The sequence below is a fragment of the Panthera tigris genome, chromosome B4, assembly GCF_018350195.1.
Source record: "Panthera tigris isolate Pti1 chromosome B4, P.tigris_Pti1_mat1.1, whole genome shotgun sequence".
Classification (NCBI taxonomy): Eukaryota; Metazoa; Chordata; class Mammalia; order Carnivora; family Felidae; genus Panthera; species Panthera tigris.
This window is the reverse complement of record NC_056666.1, coordinates 128,392,397-128,416,422: the sequence shown is the minus strand read 5'-3', so window position 1 is coordinate 128,416,422 and position 24,026 is coordinate 128,392,397. Positions and strand designations below refer to the sequence as shown.

The window sequence follows — 24,026 nt, the reverse complement described above, 5'->3', positions numbered from 1 at the left end:
TAAAAGGACAAAGATCTCCCTAGGGCACACAGCACTGTATAATTCAAGCACGCAGTAATAAAGAGCTTGAGAACCTCAATTTCCCTATTTGCTACTTATTTTCAAAGAAGTAGAGGAAGCCTTAATCCCCTATACAATTTACTCTATTTAAGACCTTACTGGAATTGTGCAGAAAAATTGAAACTCTCTTAGAAGTACCAATGATCAAAACTTCCATGGGATTTGTATTCACTTTTTCCACTGCATTTTTAAAAAATCAAAATACAGGATTATAGACCAATTGTATCTCAATAAAAATTGGGAAAAAAAAAATCATAGAATACCTAACTTCTTTTTGTGCCATTGTTCAATAGGATGGGGTAAGGGTAGACTTTGACAGCCAGTAGATTCCTTATCTCTAGGGGTTTTCACGAGGACGTATCTTGTCACTCTGTCCTTAGCACCTGGCATAATCTCGCACAAAAGAGTAGTAGTTGCTCGCTGGGTGCACATGGAAGGAGCAAACAGATTCACGTCGTACCAGAAACTGGAGCTATGCTTATAGTGCCACTCACCTCGGTTTCCTGCAGGCGGTGTCCAATGAGGCTTAGGGACTCTCCCAGCAGCTGTAGATGAGCAGCGACATCAATGGGCTCTGTCTCAGGGGCTTTGGCTGGCGAGGCTGGTAACAGCATGGTGGTGGGTGGGGATTTCTTCTGGGGAGACAGTACTCCTGCAGAGGAAGCTGAGAACAGAGACAAAATAGAGAGATAAAGCTTACCCATGGCCTGGAACACCACAAAAATCTTCTTCCTGATGTCCCTCTGTTACGACCTATACCAGGCCTTAGCAAAACTGTGCACTGTGGGCCAAATCTGTACGTGTTCTTGCATAGCCTGTGAGCTAAGAATGGCTTCACATTTTTAAATGGTTGTAGAAAAAATAAAGGAGAATATGTGACAGAGAGTGCCTATGGCTCACAAGATCTAAAATATTCACTCCCTGCCCCTTTATAGAAAAAGTTTGCTGACTTCTGATTTATATTTTCTAATTTTGTTTTTTTTTGCAATCTATAATATTCAGTGATAATATGTGGGTATCAAGATCTGCTTCTGATATAGGCTGCACTCCCAATTTCCTGGTTAGGAAGCAAAATTCACCATGCTCTCAGGAAAAGAGGTCGGAGCCCCTACCTTTTACTTTCACGGGAACTTCCGAGCAGGAGGCTTTTCTTTTCACAGTTGTAGCTTCTGCTTTGTTCTGTTTGTGTTGCAGATACTGAGCTTTTTGCTTCCAAATCTGCAATCAGATCAGGGCAAAGTAAGTTACGATAAATGAATCCAGACAAAACATACAAGGGAAAGCAGTCACGGAACGGGAGAATGAAGAAAAGAAAGGGAAAGGAAATCCTGGAGCGGGGCAGACAGAGGGTTGATGCTAACTTTTTTTTTTTTTTTTTTTAATGTTTATTTTTGAGAAAGAACATGAGTAGGGGAGGGGCTGAGGGGGATGGGTGGTAGAGAGGATCCGAAGCGGGTTCACTGCTGATAGCAGTGAGCCCGATGCGGGGCTTGAACTCACGAACTGTGAGATCATGACCTGAGTGGAAGTTGGATGCTCAACTGACTGAGCCGCCCAGGCGCCTCTTAATGCTAACTTTTACGCCGAGGGTTACCAAACAGGCTTCAGATGGTGACTACAGTGATACCTAAGTACAGGACTGCAAACGTTCCTTCATGCTAATGGTTAGGTCTCAGCAGAGATTTGAGATCACTCGGAGGTCGAAATGGAAAATCATAGGGTAAACACCTGGCTCGGTATGATGTCCATGTGGTCCAAATAGTTCTTCTGACCTGCTGGTTGGCAATGCCAATAACAGGATGACAATGACATGGAAAACAGAAAGTAAAGATAACCTACCCAGGTGACAATAATTTCACTGCTTCACCCAGATGAGCTGTGCTGTAAAGAAAGACGGTAATTCTAGTTCCTAGACCAACCGTCACATCACCCAGTTGAAAAGTGACTGTGAATGATTTCAGTAGAACTAGTTATCATTGTGTTGCCGGCTTCCTGATAGGAGGGTATATTATTTGGTATTGGCTGATGAGGATGATGGCCTGCAAGCCACTCACCTAGTAAACACAGCCCATATTTTTCTCATTTGTAGTAACCATGATGCAGATGACCTTCCTCAGTTCTCGGACCTTTACTGACCAGTGGCTGTTTGCAGGAAAGGGGTCTGATCTTAGATTCTCTTTTAACCCTTCATCACTCCCCAACTCAGGTCATCTTTTGGCTCAAATGGAAGGCTGCTGGAAAACAACTAGATGAGGCTAGAAAAGATAGCCTCCCTGCAGTTAAATCCACACTAGAGTAAACTGGCACCAGCCAGTGTTAATGTCCTCTGCCAAACCATTTTCTTTTTCAATTTTTTTTTTATTTTTTATTTTTTAATGTTTGTATTTATTTTTGAGACAGAGAGAGACAGAGCATGAGCAGGGGAGGGGCAGAGAGAGAGGGAGACACAGAATCCGAAGCAGGCTCCAAGCTCTGAGCTGTCAGCACAGAGCCCGATGTGGGGCTCGAACCCACGGACCATGAGATCATGACCTGAGCTGAAGTCGGACGCACAACTGACTGAGCCACCCAGGCGCCCCTGCCAAACCATTTTCTATTGATCTATAATTTTTTTTCACCATTTTCACTGTTGGCTTGATGGACTACAGAAGAATTACATATTTTGCAAGGCACAAAGCAATGAAAACTGCGTTCGTACGAAAGCGTACTTACCAGTTTGTCTTTTTCTGGCAACTGCTTCCACACCTCAGCCAGTTTTTTACTGAGTTCCCCGAAGTCTGGCATGAAAGGGCAAAAAACGCGACACAGTAAAGGTTGGACTATAAATCAAACAGAAGATTGATAAGAGCAAAAACTAGAAGGATTTCCCAGCTCAGATTTAAATAGCACAAGGTTCTTTCAGAAAACCACACTAAAACCCCAACACTTGTCTTGATTCTTTTCTCTAGGGAAGGAAGGGGCTACTGGGTGGTCATGAGATAGGCTCAAATTCTCACACACCTATTCTCCAGAGATCTATCCCTTCAGCCTCTTTCGGGGGTCTTTCAATTTGACCTCATTATACAGAGCTTATCAACTTGGGTTAAAGAAGATGTGTTGTGTAGAATTTGATAGAAAACGTTAGATTTTTACCAAGTTTTGAGAGCGGAGAACCAAAGAGGAATTTCCCTCGAGCAGCCCAGAAGCAACCCTTGAGAAGCGTAACGCTGCCCTTCCATCGGCACAGCAAGGTCATGCTTTATAAAGCGCTCCTATCTGCTACGGTGCTTCACGTGGGCCTCACAACAACCTCGATGAGAAGGCTGTGAAGCCACTGTACCCATCAGGCAAATGAGATCTGCGGAGGTTACGTGACTTGTCAAGGTCTGTGGCGGAGTGTTTCTCTCACCTCGCTAACTTCTGACACAGAGACAAACAGCAGCAATGCGAGTCGCCTCGCTGTAACTCACACCCAGGGGCCAGAGGGAAAGGTCAGCCGGGGAATCACGGCAGCGAATAACTGCAGGTGTATGTGCAGGGCTCCCTAACATTTGATTTTATTCAGTTTCCCGTTTTCTCATTTTAAGGGATATAAACAGAAAGCTTATCTCTTTTAGGGACGGGTGGACTAAGACAGAACCTCAAGTGACTTCAGAACCGAGGGGGGAAAAACACGAGCTTTGTGGTATTTTAGTACCACAGGAAGAAGCTGCCTGCTGACTGGCTGAGTTCACTGCACTGTTTCTGAGATAAAGACGGACAGAACAAAGCTGAGGATGAGAAATGTCCTTACCTATACCTGGATGGTCAGCCACGATGGTCACACGATACTCTTTACAGAACACCTGGTAGGCAGACATGTTCTTCTTTTTTGGCTGGTGTCACGTGGAAACAGAACGGGGGAGACTTCGTTAGAACACAGGTTGAGTTACAAACCAGGAAAGAGACCTATACTTTTCCATCTAGGGAACAGTTCGGAACCACTAACCAGCTTCCTAAACAGGATAGCTTTTAATTATATTTCATTTTTAATGATACTTAGTATTTAATTAATACATATCGGCTTTACTTTTATTTTAAAAGATTTTAGTTTTCAGTAATCTTTATACCCAAAGTGGGGCTGGAACTCACAACTCCGAGATCGAGTCACGTGCTCTACTGACTGAGCTAGCCAGGCACCCCCGGTTTTACTTTAGAAGGTAAAAACCACAGGCTAAATCATTTCTAGATATTTCAGGTTGTTGCAGCTACTTGATAATTACTTGTAAAGCCCTTCATTCACCTATATACAATCCCACGTTATGTGTTTGAGAACTATGTGCTAAGAAAATCTTTACCTCTCCTGGAGCGTCTATTTTTCTCATCTTTGAAAAGAAGAATCATATTATTTCCCTTTACTTTGGGACCAGAAAGCCAAGAGCCAAATCTGTTTGTTTTGTTCCTCTGGTTTTGATTTCTAGTGTTATAATTTCCCTGATCCTGCTTTTCCTGTTAGCTGTAGTTTATCATTATTTTATTATTCACATTCTTGCAGTCCAATGTGGGGAGCAGGTAAACAACTGAAAACAATTCTTTGGTAGTCAATGTAAGATGAACCTCTCTCACTTCAACAAATTGCTTTGTGTTACTCGAAGCATGTTTATTCTTTACTGTATTGTGATACCTCCACAAGCAGGGAGGAAGGAGTGACAGGATTTAGCAAGATAATGTGACAAAATAACCAGAGCCTGGGCTTTGGATGCTAACTGATGTAGTTCAGAATCCTGACCATACTATCTGTTAGCAACACAGACTGCTTCATTTCCCTGAGCTCTAGTTTCCCTGTGAGTAAAACTTGGATAATACCATTTTAACTCAAAGGTGGGAATCAATCAAACAGTATGTGGCACTTCAGTAGGTACGCAGTAACGTTATGACAGCATTATTTCTGTGGCAGGCAGAATTCCAAGACGGCTCCCAAGATTCCTGCCCCCTGGTGCACATGCCCCGTATAGTGCCATCCCTGTGAGCGTGAGTAGGACTGGTGAATGTGACGGGCTATCATTCCCGTGACTGTTACGTTGGATGGCAAAAGGGACTTTGCACACTAGTTTAGGTCCCGTTGAATCTTAGTTAATCAAAAGGGAGACCATCCTGACTCAGCCTGACTTATCACGGTCAGTCAGGTGAGCCCTTGAAAGGGATGAGACACAACATCAGACACTCTCCTACTGACCTTGAACTTTAGGAAAAGAGGTTGCCATGAGTTCTACAACTATAAAGAACGGAATACTGCCGACAACATGAACAAACTGCCAACAACCTGAAGAGGAAGGAGCCCTCGCTCGCCTCAGGGAAGGACCCAGTTCTGGCCCAAACCCTGATTCAGTGTTGGGAGAGACGGAGAGCCCAGCTGAGCCCTATCTGGACTTCCGAGGTACAGAACTGGGAGATAACAGTGGATGTCGTTGCACACTGCTAAATCTGCGGTAATTTGTTATGCTCCCATGGAAAACTACTATAAGTTCTTTTCTATTCCCTCTGTATCTTTCAAAATAGAAGTTGTAGCATCCAAAAGGCCAATACAAGCTTTTTTTAAAAACAGGGAATTTTGGAGAAGGATGATAAAGTGAAATCATCTGGCCTAAATCAGGTAAAGAAAATAGCAGCAAGGCCTTTAGTTTAACAGTTTCATTTAAATAGTGAAGGTCCTATTTTTAGTATTCTACTGGTGAAGCCAGTCCTGTTTAGAGACGCGACAGAAGTGAGTTCTGGGTGCTGCGTTTGGTTAGTAATTTAGGAGCAGCTTCATATCCCCAAATGTTCCAAGGTTTTTAACTAATGCTCCCTTCTTTCAAATCCCCCTTTATTGGGCCCCAGATACAATGGAGGGGCACTACATAGACAGGAGTTCATGTAAGTTCTATATTTGGCCATTTATGAGCGAGAGAGAGAGAGAGAGAGAGAGAGAGAGAGAGAGAGATGGATTGACTGATTAGTTGGGGTGATTCTATGCTACGAACCTATTCCTTGGAGCGAGTGTGACAAAGAACATACACCTGCTTGTCCTGGAGAACTCCTGTATGTCTCTTTCAGTGTGCACAACTCACTACCCAAGTGTGATTCTGATATGTGTAGCTAACGTAATTGAAAAAATAATAATTATGGCTTCTGAGCCTACGCCAATGACTTCGCCCGGTGCCGAGAAGAACCCAGCTGCACTGGGCTGACATTCTGTTGGACCCGCAGTCTGTCAGCTTTTGGTTGTGAAGCTAGCCTTCCTGAGGGGTTTTCAGGGAACCTGAACTACTTACAATTCCCACCTTAGGTGCTGACCTTAGAACCTAACCACTGTGCAAAATGCAACTCCTGTCTGTGGACCTAAAGTTCGGAATGCAAACTTAACAGTTAAACTTTTTCCGGGGCACAAAGATTTTTCTAAACGTAGTTGAGTAGTTAGAAATATACAAATAATGGATGATCTCTATGCACACAAAATATTTCCATGTGACTCCAGATACAAGGCCAGTAATTCCACTCTAGACTTCCTAATGCAAGAAAACATACACTATTGCAAGTGGATCACAGTGGTTACATCGGGAACAATATGGACTCCCCCTAATAAAATGTTAGTATTTCAAAAACTTGGATACTTTATTATTAGTAGCAGATGACTGCCAACAGATCCACTCAGTCTGACTCACAATGTTGTAATTTTGCAGCCAGAACCTCCTTTTAAGTGTTTGATGACATGTATCGCTGTATCAAGACCTTTCAAAGAGTAACTTTTTTTTCTTTTTAGAAAGAGAGAGGGCCAGTGGGGGAGGGGGCAAAGGGAGGGAGAGAATCTCAAGCAGGCTCCACGCTCAGTACAGAGCCAATGCAAGGCTCAACCCCATGACCCTGGGATCTTGACCTAAGCCAAAATCAAGAGTCAGACACTTAACCGACAGATCCATCCAGGAATCCCTCAAAGAGTAAACTTCTTAATGCTTTTCATAAAGTAGTCATGTTTAACTCCTTTGGGAAATAGAACTCTTTGACAATCTGATGAAAATCCCTCTTCAAGCCCACCCAAGACTCTGGTTTAAGAACTTTTAAAGGCTAAAACACTTGGGGATTAAGGCAAAACGTAACTTATGAATCTTAAAAATAAAACTTGGCTTTCTTCTGCTGATGACAAGAACACACGTGCTTCATTAATACTAATGTCGTATAGGAGGTGCTGTAGGACAGCTTTACCTCTAGAAACTCATTTAAACCTTGCAACAACCCTGTGAGGTAAATTCCATTATTACTGCCATTTTATTTAAAAATTTTTTTAACTTTTAAAAGTAATCTCTCTACCTAACATGGGGGTCCAACTCATGACCCCAAGACTGAGAGTTGCATGCCCTTCTGACTGAGGCAGCTGGGCGCCCCATTCCTGCCATTAAAAAAATTTTTTTTCAATGTTTATTTATTTTTGAGAGAGAGAGAGAGAGAGAGAGAGAGAGCGCGAGCAGGTCAGGGGAAGAGACAGAGGGAGACCCAGAATCCGAAGCAGGCTCCAGGCTCCGAGCTGTCAGCACAGAGCCCGATGCGGGGCTTGAACTCACGAACCGTGAGATCACGACCTGAGCCGAAGTCGGACGCTCAGCTGACTGAGGCAGCTGGGCGCCCCATTCCTGCCATTTTAAAGATGAGGAAACCGAGATGCAGGGTCAGACATGCAGGAGTGGCGGGGCGAGCGTCCAAACGCAGCCGGTCTGGCTTCGGAGCCCGCGCCTGTAACCACAATACCACCTGATGTTCTCCTGAACTAATTTGACCGAGATCCCTAAATCTGATCTGGCTAAAGGAGAGGGTGCCAGAGAAGTAAGGTTTTCACAGCAAAGCTTCTACCTGAACCGTTCTGAATGGAAATCTTCCTAAAACGCACTCTGCACTCGCGCCATCTCTCACGGCGCACCACTGGGTGGAAGGCAGACATCCTCTCTGTGTAACGGAAGGAGCACGGGCCCCACAATCACAAAGATCGTGGGTTCAGAGTCCCGCTCTGCCCCTGAACAGGACTGTGCCCTGGGCAGGTTACTTCGCTCCCTTGAGCTTGCTTCTGGGAGACGGAGAGGAGAACGTCTACGCCTCACCGGGTTCTTGTGGAAACTCACCGAAATACCACCGACGAACGCCTGGTGCAGCGCTCGGGACGCATTTGAAACCACAGCTAGACTCTTGCGGTCGTGGCTTACGATCGCTCCCCCAGCTCCACCGCCCCGTCCTCGGAGGCAGGTGCAGCAATGCTTCCTCCTTCCACACGGTTTCTCCCGACCTTCTGCTGCCTCCACCTCACACACGCGCACACACGCGCGCGCACTTCTGTGCTTCTCTGAACATCCTCTGCCTCCTGGCATCTCAGTCCCTTCACACGCATCTTTCACTCCTTGCCTGAAAGCCCACTCCTCACTTCCACCTGATAACTCCTAGCTGGCCCTGAGATCTGGTTCAGATGACACGTGCCGCTGGAGGGAACCTTCTCTGGCACCCCAGGCTTCCCCCCGTGCTCCCTCGGCACTCGGCACGTGCCTGCGGGGGGCTCGACGCACTGAATACTTTCCGACCCCTCTTCCTACACCCAAAGCTCGGAGTTGGCAGGACGCTGGCACTGCACTTACTCATCTTTAATCCATAGCACCTGGCGCGTGCCCGGCACAACTTACGTTGTGCAGAATACGTACAGGATGGATAACAAAGTCTCAGGACTGTGTGCCAAAGGGGAGGAGTGTGAATCCCCTCCACTCCCTCATCTGATTTTCAGGGCACCCCCACACGTGAGGTGGGCCAGGTATGTTCGCTCTGGCCCAGGGACAGGGTCAGGGAACGGAACAGGAACGGAACAGGGTCAGGGAGGTCCGGCGACGCCTCTCTGGCCAGCGTTCCTTCCCCCGCCCAGGAAGCGCTCCGGTGAGCTGTAGGGTGCTGGCTTTTACTCCTTGGAAACGCTGTTTTCTTTCTAGATCTTAACTGTTGCCCAGACAGGTGGGATAACTGCAGAGTTTGCTTCCTATCAGGTGGGTGTTATGTTATGAAGCAAAGCCAAAGAAAACCATAAAAGCATCTTCTCCTTGCTTCATTGAGGTCATGTGAAATGACCGGTTGAGAAAAACAGCTTCAGAAAGATGTTTTCAAGCTTGCTTTCTGCTTTTGGAGAACTTAGGACAGAAGCAACGGTAAGTGCAGCCGCAGCTGTTTCCGGAGCCGGGCCTGTGCGGAGCGTGTTACGTGCGTACACAGCTGCATTTTACAAATGAGCAGGGAGGAAGCATCGCCAGAGAACACAGCTGCTTAAGCAGCAGACTAGGACAAGGACCCGGACGGCCGTGTGTGAGCCCCAGCTGTCCGCGCTTCGTCACATTCGACTTACAAACAAGGTCTGTACATCTCAGCGGGACGAATCTCAGACGCTAGTTGAGACGCTAGCCGCCGCATCGGTTTCCTTTACCCCAGAACCTACCGTTGGCTGCGATGAAGGCACATGGCACCGGACAACCATCTCCTGAGGCTTCAGAAGGGCACGTGGTAAGAGTAGAGAAAGTACAGGCTTGGGGTTAAGGAGACCTATGCTAAAATCCTCGTCTTGTCTTCTCGGCTTCTCCTATCAGTCAAGACAGTCCGAGAGGTCAGATGCCTAAGAGACACTGGCGCACGGCAGGCACTCAGTAGAGGGTAGCGGCTGACTCTTCCCATATCGATGCTGTTCCTCGGCTTCAGTGTCAGCAGCGAGAGGACACATGCAATGCCACGAGTCTAACCACGGCTCAGACTTCAGCGCGCTACTCCATCAGCACCAACGCCTGAGTGAGCCAGACACAAGGCCACCTGGCTGGCCTCGGCTTGCTTACAGGAAGTATGAACATTCTGGAAACATACAGATAACTGAAGGCGTGCCTCTGGAGCGGCAACATCGCAGATATTATTCTGAATGGCAGCGAATGGGCTTTTAGTGATTTAGCAAAACCCAAAGTAAGGTGTCTTTGAAATGTTACCGGCATAAACGAGAGCTTCCCCTCCACAGGATGATCCCAGGGGGAAATCATCAAGACGTTACCAGATGACTTCGCTACCCCTTCTCAGAAAGCGGGATTCAACGATGAGCCAACGCACAAGCACGCAAACACGACAAGAAAAAGCCACTCCCCAAACACAGCTCAACACTGAGTGTGTGACCTTCCACCGGAGACAGAGTTCAATCCCCTGGTCTGTGTCAAGACTACCCGGTGACAGTGCCACCCCTGCTGCCCTCGCTTCTCACTCCTGCATGGACTCCCACTCTCCCTGCCGCACTTGAACTCCTCCTCCCTCTAGTGGGAGTCCAGTCTACTCCCCAACGGTCTGCTTTTCACTTCTGCCACGCTGACCCCTCTGTGGTTTCTCCTCCCACACAGCGGCCCCCTCTGCCTTCTCCAGCGCCCCGTTGTGTGCACCGTACCACATTCTTCTCTGGGCTCTCTGCTCACGGACCTCACTTCTTGTGCAGGAGCGCCCCACCCTCACCCGAGCCCCACCTGCTCTGCTGAGCCCCAGCTCTTGCGTTTCTATCGCTCTCTGGAACTTCTCCGGAGAGGACAATGAAAACAGCTCCTGTTGAAAGCTCAGTAATGTGCAGAGCCACAGTTCCCAGACTTAGCTGGGTGCCCACATGGCTTTTCACATGGTACTTGCTTTTTATCACAGCCATCACAGAAGACCAGCTTCGAAAAGACGGGGCATTATTGAAAGGAATGTCGTGTGATAAGATGTAGCAACCATGAATTACCTCGAGCTAGTAGTTCCCAAGGTGTTTGACAGATGTCCCACACTGCTGTTTCTTTTGAAATAAATGTAATAAATGTAAAATATCCAGGGGCACCTGTTGGCTTAGTCAGCAGAGGATGTGACTCTTGATCTGGGGGTTGTAAGTTCAACCCCGTATTGGATGTAGAGGTTACTTAAAACTCTTAAAAAAACAAAAAAACAACCCAATGGTGCCCCTGTGGGTTGGCTGCCTTTTACATGTATTATTATTACCTCATTTAACCCTTAACGACCCTATCAGGTAGGTCTGTCATCATCCACACCTTCTTTTAAAAAAAAAAAAAAATTTTTTTTAAATGTTTTTATTAATTTATTTTTGAGACAGAGAGAGACAGAGCATGAGCAGGGGAGGGGCAGAGAGAGGGGGAGACACAGAATCCGAACCAGGCTCCAGGCTCTGAGCTGACAGCACAGAGCCCGACGTGGGGCTCGAACTCACGGAGTGGGAGATCATGACCTGAGCTGAAGTCGGACGCTCAACCGACTGAGCCACCCAGGCGCCCCACCATCCACACCTTCTACGTGGAGAAGTTATGTCACTTGCCCAATAGCACACAGCTTGTAAGTGGCAGAGCCAGGCTTTGAACCCAAGTGGTCTGGCTCCCCAGCCCACACTGTTAGCCTTGAATCGCTTCATGCTTATATCTTAAAACAATCTAAACCTGACTTATCTTCTCCCAAAACAGCCATCCTTCTTGCTTCTCTACTTTTGTGCCAGTGCTGGTCATAGGATCCAAGCAGAAAGTGCACAGAGGCTTTCCGTGTTTCTACCAGTGGGAGAGCCAACCTCTGCTTGCTGTAGTCTGGGGGGACGCTATTCCTGAAGCTTTCCTTTTGATCTCTAGGTGGACTTTTAGTTCTTTTCTATACTGAAATAAAACCCGGGAAAGGAATTTTTTTTTTTTTTTTGAACTCCATGAGAAATTTTTATGCAGAGATCAGGTTTAAAACAACATGGTACGTGTTCCATAAGTATTTGCTGGATAAATAAATGATTACATTCAGAGTATGACTACTTCAGGTTTGGATAGTCACGATCAAATGCTGATTCCTAATACAATCTTTGCTATAAACTACCGTTCATTTTTTACTAGCAACTGCTAGCCCCGTGGGGGAATTATAAAGAAGTCCTACACTTGAAGAGATTATAATTTTATTTTCCAAGGCACCCAGGTTCAAAATCTTAAGGGACACCTTTATCCTCATTTATGTTTCCGCCTTCTCAGATCCAAGCCCTGCTGCCAGACCTTATCAGTTTTCCCTTCAGAGTCTCTTCTGAATCTCTACCAGGCTTTTACAGTACCCCAAACCTTGGACCATAATAACCTCCTGCATGGTCTGTCACAATCTCTCCTTGGTCTCACCCACCTGCTGCCACGCTGTCATTTTCTTCCTACACGATCATGTGGAGCATATCTAAGTCCTGCTCATAAGCCCGAAGTGCCCGTTGCCAAGTCCTTAACTAATTCAAGATTCTTACAATTTGCTCCTGACCCACCTTTTCAGTACTAGGTTTGCACCCATTTCATTCACTTTGCATGCATCACAAAATGCCTACCAAGGGCATTGAGGAGATGAAGGGGACAGTAAGGTGACCACAACAGCCCCTAAGGAGCTACGGCACCCTCAAGGAGCTTACCGTCTTTAACAGGGGAAATGGAATACATGCATAGAAAAGCCGAATGTTAGGGAAAGTTAAGTGCAGTGACTTCCCACAGCCAGCTGGCAGGGGAAGTCACAATTGTGGCCGGAGGGGCAGCATGTCTTGGAGGAGGCGGCACTTGATTAGGTCTTGAAGGGGAGGCAGAGCTTCCGTATAGGAAGCAGAATACGGAAGAAGATCACTACAAAAAATGAGCAGAGGAGTAGAGGGAAGAATGTAGGGGCCGAGAATGGTTTCCCCACAGTGCACGTAAAGCCGACTAAGGGGGACAGCTGAGAAGGAAGGCTGAAGGCTACATCACGGACAATTATGATGCTTGGCCTCGGGTCTGGACCTTGATTATCCACTCATTCGACAAGCATCTATGGACTAACTTTGATATTTATTCATTCAGCAAGCATCTATGGACTAAATACAGCGGGCCAGACTGCGGGTTCAGTGCTAGGGATGAAGTGGAGAGCGTGACAGACAGGACCCTGGTCCTCTCGGAGCTTAGGGTCGAACGTGAAGGTGGGAAGGATCCACTGAAGATGCTGAACCAGAGGACTGTTGGCATCAAAGTGGTACTTAAGAACATTCTGGCATCAGGGTGTAGTAGTTGCATGGGAGAAGAAACAGAAAGGAGGCCATTGACTGCATTACGTACAGGGAGGGATGAGGTCCAGGATGGAACAGTGGTAACGGAGGACATAAAGGCATGGGAATGATTAAGGAGGAAGGATATCGGGCACAGTCCTCGAGTGGAGCTACAGGAGAGGGAGAGCAGGGAGGCGGAGATGCAAAAAGGCACCATAAGACCGGGAAGCAACCAGAACAGTGGGTGGCTCTGGGGGCGGGGACCGACAGGCAAGGGGTACGAAAAAGCTGTTTGGGACGATGGGAATGTCTGTCTTGACAGGCCTGGTCACACAGGCGTATGCATTTGTCAAAACTCACCCAGTGGTAGACGGACCCCATGCACATCTGCACCTAAGTCTACCATGAAAAAAAAAAAAAAGTCCTGAAAACAAATATTGAACTTAAGTTAATGACACGCAGGCTGAAGCGTTCAGCGATGCGATGTGTGAGATCTATAATTTACTTCAAAATACTTTGTAAAAGATGGACGGACAGATGTCTCATGAGGCAGACAGCAAGATAATAACTACAGAATCTCACTGGGTGGCATATTGTGCTCACTGTACCCTTTCAAAGCTTTTGGTTTGAAAAATTTCATAATAAAGCGTCAAGAGAAACGACGCAGCGTACAGTTTTGAGTCTGGGCTGACTGGAAGGGCCCAGAACACAGAAGCAGATGGAGGAGGAGATGCAGGTTTGGGCGACGGGATGATGAGCTTAGTCAGTGACACGTGGGTCTGAGGGGCCCAAGGCATCCAGGTGGCAATATTTATCAGGCAGTTAGAAACACAGGACTAGAGTTCGGTGGTTTTGCTGTGCTACCTCCTAAACATCTTTCTGCCACCTTGGATGCCTTTGTACTGAAATCCTTTTTCTTCCGTAAGCTCTGACCACCCTGGCCTCCTACATTCAGCACTGTACGATTAGTTTATGGCACTGTCATATATCACTAGCGAATGGAAATTCTCAGGATAAAGGGCATCTTACACAGAATACATACGATTTCACGAAGCAATTTGCAAATAAATGAATAAAACCTGACCCAGTGTCTGACTATGCAGCTCTTGACGCGCACACTGATTCGTGGCTCGGAAGGTACACTTTTGTTTTTCATTTCTGAGATATACACACTCAAAAGCCACTCTTTGCAGTGGGAAACATGACCCGTACCCGTCACAGGCTGAACCGAAGCTCCCATTTCCAAATTCTTAAATACTTGACTTTCTCCTTCTTAGCAGCTTCTCTTTCAGACTTTATCTGACATTTCATCTTGCAGAACTCTAAACAAAGGAAGCCAATGGTTGTCCTCAGGTGGCGAAACTAACCTTTCTGAGCTTTTTCTTTCTACGATTCTCGATTTCTAAATTTGTGCAACAGCAATTACTTTGATAACAGGGGGGAAAGGTTTATTTTTTAAAGAAAACCTGTAATGACATAGTCACCAGCCCCTACTGTACAACTGCTAGAAAGTTTTTCAAGTTGTGGGAAAGAAGTTAAACCAAGCTGGCTGATTTCTCATTCCTGTCTCCTCAGCAATCTGTGGGCTCCCTGAGGTCGGGAGCTAGGTCCCGCTCAGCTCTGCTCCTCTTAACATGAACCACAGCACTGGGCCTGGTAGACAGCAGGCGCTCACATGGTGAAAGAACACACATTTGACACCAGAAAGTGGAAAGCACAGTTAGTGGAAAGCCATTCCCTTATTCTGTTAACCTGGTCATTATTCTTCTCATTTTGAAAATCTGTTTCTCAAAGTAAGCTCACAGAATACCTCTGGTACCTTGAGTCTCTCTCAACCGCCCCAGGCAGCCAGTGCTGCTGAGTGAAAGAAAGTGGGTTTGGCTCCTTCCGTGAATTCCAATTTCAAGGGTGTCCCTAACCCTATGCCTGGCACAATGGGAGAACAGCTCCGTTAAGAAAACCCATGAATCTGGGGCGCCTGGATGGCTCAGTTGGTTAAGCATCTGACTTCCGCTCAGGTCGTGATCTCACCGTTTGTGAGTTCAAGCCCCACATCAGGCTCTGTGATGACAGCTCAGAGCCTGAAGCCTGCTTCAGATTCTGTGCATCCCTCTCTCTCTCTCTCTCTCTGCCCCTCCCCAACTAGTGCTCTGTTTCTGTCTCTCAAAAATAAATGAACATTAAAAAAAATTAAAAAAACAAAACCCATGAATAATCAAGACTGCTCTTATTTTCGCATCAGCCACACTTGGCCACTGGTAATATTTTACATTTCACGCCATCCCACCGGACGGGGCCACACTCCCCACGGCTCACCTCAGCTGGCGAATTCCAAGTCCGCTTACTACCATCGTCACTTACCCACCGCACTTCAAAGAATGGTTTACCTTTTCTCCTCTCTCTCTCTCTCTGTCTTTCTCCTCTTTTTTCTTCTTTTTCTCACCATGCCCGTCTGTGTGGAGGCTGGGCAGTGGGGGGGGAGGGGCAGCCGCCCCAGCGTGCGGGGCGCTGGGAGGAGGGCCGGGAGCCACTGGGGCCTCTCCCGCTGCTGCGGCCGAAAGTCCCGAACTTCTCTTGGACTTGGAGTGTCGCTTCTCTTTATGCTTCTCCTTGTCCTTCTTCTTTTTGCTCTTCTTTGACTTCTTCTTCTTCTTGACTTCCCGGTAGGAATCATCTATCACTAGCTCCCCAGCCTCTAGCTCCCCACCAGAGGACGAGTCTGATTCTACCAGAATAGGTTCAAGTCCTGAAAGATCAAGGTTAGTGCTGTGGGAGTCTGGGAATTGGGAGGCATCCGACCCACCGCCTTCGGGGCCAGGAGAGGAATGTGGGTCCGAGGCGGACTTGTGCTTCTTCCGGGCTGTTCTCAGAAAGCTCTGTAACTCGTGTCCTAGGAGTAAAGCACCTTGCTCATCCCGAGCTGATTTCTTAGAGGATTTTTTCACCGTCGCTTGTTGAGAGGGGTACTGAAAAGACTCCTCGTCAACCGAGCTGCTTCCCTTCTCCTTTGGCGAGAGAATGAGCTTCATCTTTAAGCCGTCGGGCTCCCGAAGAGTCAGTGTCTCTGTGTTCACATAGAGCGGTTTCATTTTTTTTGATTTGTGGGAACCGCCATCCTCCAGGGACAGCTCCCCACCGCTTCCACTTACTTTCTTCCTGTGGTGTTCCTTTTTACTCTCTGAATGACTTGAAGAACTGGAGGATTTCTCCCCTGTCTTTTTGGAGGGCTTGGAGCCTGTTGCCAGCGGGGAAGTGATAGCTTTCAACAGATCCATGGCTGTATCGGCAGACTGCGGGCTGGACTTCTTCTTTTTCTTCTGTGACGATTCCAAAGACGAAATATCTAGAAATAATCAAGAGAAGTCATGTCCACACGACAAACCAACTTCCAACAAGTTGCCTCTCTCACCCCAAACACTCAACTAACACGAGCAAGAGGCTAAGAGAAATGATTTGAGGGGGGACACCCTTCAACTGATTCCTGATGACGCCCGTGTGCTTCTTGGCTTGGTAGATTCTGCCTGACCCCGGACACAGTTCTCGCCACTAAAGTCGTTTCTCTTCACTGAGACTTCACAGCAACCAGAGAGAGCGGACCCAGAAGAATGGACTAAGCTGTGGGATTATGAGTAGTCACAATTTGGGTTGCACTGCAGACAGAGTGTCATCTGTTTCTGTGTTCAGGACAAGCCCGTTCTAGTAAAGGGTTAGTCTCATCAGCTATGCGCGTAAGAGAGCTAAGAGAGGCTGGTCTTGTGAGTGGATATGCGCTGCACTGAGAAGTAACCCACAGGTGCAGGCCAGAGGGCCCGGGACTACATACGGCAAAAGGGATGCTAGGTAACAATGGGCAGAAGAGAAGTGGATGATTGGGGGGAGAAGGAACCTGGTACCTGGTGTATCACAAATGAAGACTGTTCTTCTATGCTGAATCCTCCAAAATACCAGCCCTCCACCTCTCTCCTCCTTCACACTGGTTTATCGGCACTCAGAACAAGAACCACTGTCCTGTTAAATAGGCCACTGAGTCAGCAACATCTGGATCCCTTTCCCCTACCCCGACTCCAAGAACCAGTGATGTGTTCATCCCACCTGCTGCCCCTTCCCTCCTCACCTCCATGGTAGTAATCATCGGAGGAGTGCTTCCTCTTCTTCTTGTGCGTGTCCGTCCCCAAGAAATAAAGTTCGCTATCCTGGAATTGAAGAGGAAGAAGAATTGACCAACGAATAAGACGGGGCCCGATTTTGTTCTTTGATTTCTGACTTTGGAAAACAAAGTAAAATACGGGAAGTACTACAAACGGGTGCAAACAATGTTTATTTTAAGATAAACTTCTTTCTTCAAGTATGAGGAAATAGGATGTGAGACAGTTAAAAGCTTTCCTAATTCAAATGTGTAGAATTTACCTTTAACTTCTTCTTGGAAGAATTTCTGACCTGAGCAGCGATTTCTTCCTCTTCCCTTAAAAAGTCTTTGTAAGAACGTTTCTTTTCTCGTTGGCTTCGGCCAGCAGCTAGTCCTGTGTCCTCAGAGCTGTGATCACCATCAAAGCAATCTAAAAGCCGGGTTCATTTGGGAAAGGAAATGAGAAAGATTAAGTAAGTGGCAACCAAGTCACCACATATGTAAGGCAACAGGCCCTCCATTTCCAAGTTAAAATGTTTCAAGAAGCCCACTGGAATACGGGGCTAGGATCCAAGGGGACAAGTGTATTTCTTGATGACCTGGCTGCAAATACAAGAACCAAACCTGAAGAAACAATGCTTCCACGCTATGCAAAGCCCAATGTGCATCCTCAGACATGGTTTCTTAGTTGTGATTTGGCAGGTGGACACAGACTTGCAGAGGTAAGGCTGAAAAGAATAAGGATTCATGTGCTGTGCTGCTCTGTGGGAGTCCAAAACGTGACTCCTATCCCCAGACTCCTGCACATGGAGCTGGCAAGGACCACGAGTGCTGCAGGGGATCACCCCAATAGACTAGAGACTTATATTTCAGACTCTCGTGTTGGAACCCTGTCCTGGTTTTCGCATCCATGGGCCCAGCTGGGGGATGTTGTGGAGGCTGAGTGTCATTAATACTGCTCTGGGCCAGCACTTGGGAGTCCAGGCTGTGATGGCCAGTCCTGGTCTCTATGTCCACAGGCTGCAAGGATTGAAGAGGAAACCCCCTTTGGAATGCTTCTCAGATTAAGGGGTCATACCTTCTTTCTTCACGGAGTCATCATAAGCCATGGTGGTCCTGCAGGGCCTTTGTGAATGTGTCACTGTGTCCAGGCTCCTTCCCGTCTACAGGACCAGGTCTGAGAAACAAAGAAGGAAAACCCTCCTGTAATGCGAAATCACTGTGGAGAAGCAACCTTCCAGATGGAAATGCGTAGTGATCCAAGGGCAGACTGGAAGGGCAGCAAGGAATAAAGGAGTGTCTCGTCACCTCCTCATTCTGCTTGTAAATGTATCGGGGCTGAGACTGCAGGAAGTGTACTGGGCTTAATTTGATTTGACTTATGAGTTAGAGTTGTGGTTTGGTGAAGTATATAAAATACCTCCCACAGAATAAAAAATACCTCAAAATTAATGAGAATTTCTGAAATGCCAACAGGACTGACAACACCGAGATGGTAAATACTGACATTAAGTCAGAGGGATAGGTTCAGTCACAGTTATGAAATGCACAGATAAAGCAGGATGCAGAGGAAGACAGATTACAGCAAACATTCCAGACCATAAAGTCCTACCATGCGGATTGGCAACAGGCTAAAATCTATCGCGTTGCAGTTTAAACAGAAATGATAACTTTACAGTGTAATTTTTTGGTCTGCATTTTGTTGAGCTATATGAATTTGCTCAAAACTGCAGAGGTATAAAAATACTTCTTATATTGGTTGGCCACATGACAGCTTTCAAGGCTATCAAGCCTCTGTTAAAGGCTAGGTGGAAATAAGGAAGAATTCATTTGTCCACTGGCGGTGAAGTTTTTGTGATTAAGATTTTTACTGATTTGAAGAGTTACTGTAATGTAAATGTTCTAAGTATTATTCTGAAGACGTTAAACTTTTTCTGGCATTCACGTTTATACGTTTATACGTCTACTAAGACTTTGACAATGACAAGCTGTAGACTGCACTCTAGGGTAAAGTTCTTCAAATACTTTAAGGACAGGTAATGTCGCAAGTCCTGCAGGAAGTCTTTGCAGGAAACTTAAAAATGACAGACTAAATATATCAAAAAGTGTTCTCATCCAGTTAGTGAAATGCTTACAAGGTGACTGGATTGGCTATTTACTTAAATTTCATTTTATTTTCATTACTATAAGGGGATTGAGAAATGTTGACGGGCTCTCTGGTGAGACATTGCCAATCCCTTAGGCGGGCATGGGCAATACTGAAGTGTGTAACTTTCGTGACAGAGAATCTGATTAACAAGGGGAACTTTCCTAAGTTACATCAAAGATAAACGAGAAGACTTAATTGCACAAGTCAGATAAAATACAGTGCGTAGACAAGCCTAAGTTGAGCGTACAAAGAGAAAAAGCATTACCAAGAATGATTTACAAGCAACATTCAGAAAAGTAACACAAGAAAGTACTTCTCCACTTCCCTGAGGAGAATGAAGAATGGAGTTGGTCAAAGTCAAGAGAATCTAGAGTGAAGTAAAGAAACCAAATCAGCTGGATTATTTTAGTGATAAACTGGAGAACTGCTTGCTCTGAGGGCTTGTCATAGGAAATGAAGGGGCTATAAGGTCAGATCTCATGTAGAAATATGAGGCAACTTGCACCATTGTAGCTAGATTTCCATGTTCCTGTATTCAACTTTCTCAGGTAGAAATTACTGCCCTCCCACCTGTTGGGATGAGCACTGGGTGTTGTACGGAAACCAATTTGACAATAGATTTCATTAAAAAAAAAAAAAAAAGAAATTACTGCCCTCCCCTCTCCACACAAGTGGGGCAGACTCTGCAAGCGGTAAGGCAAGGGGGAACGTCCGAGGGAATTATGTCCATTCATTTGAAAACAGTATACCCTCTCAACTGGCACTAAAATATACTGAATTTATCAGAAAAAAAGATAAAGGTCCCGTTAGTTTTCACAGGCTGGTAATGCCAAGAAATACAGCAACTTGAGACCTGGAGTTTTAAATGTTTTTCATGCCAAATGAATTTTGGCTAAGAATGTTTGAGAAATAATAAGGAAAAAAATCTTAAACATTCGGGGTCATAAATATGGCCATCAATTTGTTGTCAACTCCAAGAACAGGCACTTCTGCAGGCCCTGAGACGTACGGGCAGACCTTCTTTTTAGTAACATCAAAACTAACATAAACCAGAGTGGAACGGTCTAATGGGAATAAGTACCTCTGAAGACAGTATGAGAGAGAACACCACGATGTGACTTCGGAGCTGTGAAAAAAGTGTTCGTGGTCTCTTAACTGCCTGCTTTGGAAAACAACCAGTGGATTTAAAAAGTTGTGAAAGGGAACAGAAAATTAGGAGCCGATCCTCAGAGGCACGGGCAAACACAGAAAACACATGCCGGTATTGGCATGACGTATTGCAATTAGGCCTGCTCCTGTTTCAACTTTCAGAGAAACGCTGAAGAGCATTTTATACATTACAGGATTAAATAACCCGTAGAGAGAGAGAAAAAAAAAAAAAAAATGAATGGGACCTGAAGGCAAGGCTGATTCACGAAAGAAGTGGAATAGCCAAGAGCTTAAAAAACTTAAAACACAGTGAACTCTGTTGCTCACAGCTTGGGCAGACTGATGGACCTTGCATTTCGAGATTCTTTAAAATCAAGGTATTATTGCAGCTCAGGGGTTAGTTTGGGTTGCTGACTCACAAAGGAAAGATGAAACCAGATAAAGAAGTATCAAGCAATAGTGTGGAAGAAAGGCAGAGTTAGGACAACATTTATATAGGATCAGATGACCCCTCGATATTCCTTCCAGGTAATCATTATCCACGATAAATTCAGACTTCAGGGTTAGGCAGCAGATTGTGGGACTAACGGAAGTGAAAAATATTATTAGCCTTGATTTTCACGTTAGAAGACAGAGGCCATAATTAACATGAAATGTTGGCACAACGAAAACAGGTGTTAAAACCCATTCTCCTGAATCCCATCATTTTGGAGTTTACGGAATTCAGTGTTGTCAACTTCAAGAGGCAGGGGTAGTTTTACAATTATGTTCTTCTCAGTGTGCTAAGAAATGATACCATAAGTGAAAGTTCGTTACTTAATGTTGCTTATTCTTATTTTGCAGGTCCAAATGAGAAGTATTGAAACAAAAAGTTTCAGAAGGTGATTTTTTTTTTTTTTTTTTTTTTGCGGTAATCTGAGCCCCAGCGATCGTTGTTAACAAATTTCTTCATCCCAGAACGTGAGTACTGAAAAAGAGGGAACAGAGTAAGGCCCTCGATTCGAGCAGTGAGCGAAACGCTGAAATCCGGTCTAGTCCGCGACGACAGCCATGTTCAAGGGTCCCTGTTTTCTTCCAGCCTTCCTCCAGGAACCCAAGTGGCCCGACAGTGCAGGAAAAGGAAGGTGCTTTGCCAGCTGTTGCCAGTTGCTGAATCGCTGCAGTTGTTTACTTCTAGGATAGAGCAGGTGCTGTCTTGTCATTTTTGTGGAGATCTCCTCCAAACTCAGAACGCAGAGACTCCGAATTCCTGCCACTCCCTTCTCCAGGAACCTACCTATGCAGCACTCACAGCCCCTGCCAGCTCTGGAAACTGCAGAGATCCCGACAGCCTGGGATGGGGATTGAATCCTCGGATTGCAAGGGAGCCGAGCGGAACCACGACCACCGCACAGATCGGCTGACAACACACATTTCCAAAAAACCACCAGGACGAATTTTGACAAGCTTTGTCCAATCAACAGGCTTTCCTTTGACTGAGGGTTTTCTTTTTTTTTTGGTTCTGCTATAAGGGGACATAACCGGCCACCAGCTTAACCGGCAGAGGGAGGGGGGAGAGGTCGCTCCTCCAACGCATGATATAAAGTGAATCTACAAGTAACAGCTGCGGGGGGACACGGGCCTTGTACGGAGAAGATCGCACCCCGAAGGCACGTTCCAACTGGGTCGCCCGCAAAGAGGACACGCAACACCGGGTTATTTATACAGAGAGCCCCCAGGACCACCCTTTTTGCGGTCCCCACGCAAACCAATGGGATTCTCCCGGCAGTTTTGCAGCAACAGCTAGTTCAACAAAGCTCTGTGAAGAGGAAAAGAAGAAAGCTCCTCGCATCCTCTCCGCCGGCTGAGGGCCCAGCCCTCCCGCCGCCCCGGCCCCGGGGCTCTCTCGCCTTGACAGCCCGGGGCCCCTGCACCCCGGGTCCCGAGCCGCACCGCGGCCCCGACCCGGTCCCCGCGGTCCCGGCGGCCTCCGGGCGCCCCCGAGGGCGGAGACGGCCCGGGCAGGGGGAGGGGCGGCCCCGGCCCGCAGGCCCCTGGGGCGGCCGCACGCCCCCTCCCGGCCCCGCAGCTTTCCCGCCTTCCCCATTTGAACAGCTCCCGCCCGCCTTCCTTCCGCGGCCCGCTCCAGCCCCTTCCCGGGGGCGGACTGCGGCCGCTACTCCAGTCCCCGGCTCGGCCCCTGGGCTAGGCCGCGCCGGGCCTGAGGCGCCCCCGCGGCGGTGTCGCGGGCCCAAGCGGCGGGTGGCGGCGGGGCGGGGCCGCTGCCGCCTCGGGGAGGGGGCCCAGCCCGGCCTCGTGGGGGCTCCGCTCGCCGCTACCTTCACTCGGCTCGCCCGGATCCCGCCTCAGCGCCGCCGACCGCCGCCATCTTGGAGAAGGAGAGAAAAGCGCGAGCGGCCAGGGAGCCTCAGTCGAGCCCAGAGCGCAGGCTCCGGCTCGGGAAGGGGAATCACGCTCCTGACGGAGCGCCGAGCGCATCGAAAGAAACGCGCTGCTGGCTGAGCCCGGGAGCTGGAATTGGTTGAGAAGTTGCTGTGAGCCAGGCGTGGGCTCGGAGCTTTACGAACATTATGCCATTTAATCCCCGCTGCATCCCCGTGAGGTAGGTTTGGTCACATTTTGCGGATGAGAAACAGGCTCAGAGAGGTTAAGTGGCTTGCCCAAGCGTACACAGGTGGTTGGGGGAGGAGGCAGGTACTACTCCAACTCTTGTGAATCGGAATGAGGTGAACTTTCTGCAAGACTATGCCATTTCCTTCGAGATATTTTTGTACATCAGTGCTGTCTCTGCAAACCCTTGACCGTGCAGATTCATAGTGCTTATTGGGAATTTGGCACTTACGTTGGGGTGCTTGGCATATTTCGGAAGAATGTATTTTTCTAACAGTGAACTGTAAAATAATTTACATGGTGAGCCGTCATCTGCATTTCTTCTCACATATTATTTGCATTTAAAAGTTGGAAACAGTCTTCAAACAAATGAAGAGATGCCAGACACAGGAGAGAGGGAGAGAGGGTTTTTCTGATTTGCTCTGGAGAATTTGGACCAATAGGTAGAAACTGCTGTGTGAAGATCTTGGTTCAATATGAAGACAAACTAATGTTTCTAGAGCAGTTCAGTCGTGTTTGGCTACCTTGTCAGATAGTGAGTTCCCCATTACCAGAGGAATTCAAGAAGAGCTAGTGTCCTAGTTATTGTAGAATGGAGAGAGGTTAGCGATCTAGGTTGGGTCGTAGAGTCGTGAACCCCGTGACACTCTGCAAAATTACGTGTTTGTGCACATGTGTGTTTTTCCGGGTTTCGATCCTATCAAAGATTAGGAACCCTTGTCTTCCTGGGCTTTTGAGTCCAGAATTAGAAGGGCTGCTCGCAGGGGTTTTAATCATGCTGCTCGCTTTGCGGACTTAGAAACTGAGATGAAGACAAGCAGATGAGTTGGCTCACAACGCACCGCCAGTTAGTGATCAGAGAAGGATGAGAAGCCAGATTATTTGGCTGTTGGTTCGGTGCT

At 47.0% G+C, this 24,026-nt stretch overlaps 1 protein-coding gene across 3 annotated transcripts in view; it reads right to left on the bottom strand.

Moving 5' to 3' along the window:
* Positions 1-22,992, bottom strand: part of HMGXB4 (HMG-box containing 4) — a 29,890-nt gene extending 6,898 nt beyond the window's left edge. The window contains exons 1-9 of one of the 3 annotated variants that reach the window (XM_042993138.1): positions 22,833-22,894; positions 18,295-18,393; positions 17,498-17,646; positions 17,205-17,283; positions 15,478-16,433; positions 3,833-3,914; positions 2,773-2,837; positions 1,173-1,278; positions 555-724 (exon numbers count right to left, since the gene is read on the bottom strand). In XM_042993138.1, coding sequence (XP_042849072.1) covers positions 555-724; positions 1,173-1,278; positions 2,773-2,837; positions 3,833-3,914; positions 15,478-16,433; positions 17,205-17,283; positions 17,498-17,646; positions 18,295-18,325 — 1,638 coding nt within the window. In that variant the 5' untranslated portion in view covers positions 18,326-18,393; positions 22,833-22,894. Of the gene's footprint in view, positions 1-554; positions 725-1,172; positions 1,279-2,772; positions 2,838-3,832; positions 3,915-15,477; positions 16,434-16,983; positions 17,099-17,204; positions 17,286-17,497; positions 17,647-18,294; positions 18,394-22,832 lie in introns of those variants that run through there. The other 2 variants (XM_042993137.1, XM_042993139.1) reach the window with 2 other exon arrangements.
* Positions 22,993-24,026: the final 1,034 nt, after the last annotated feature.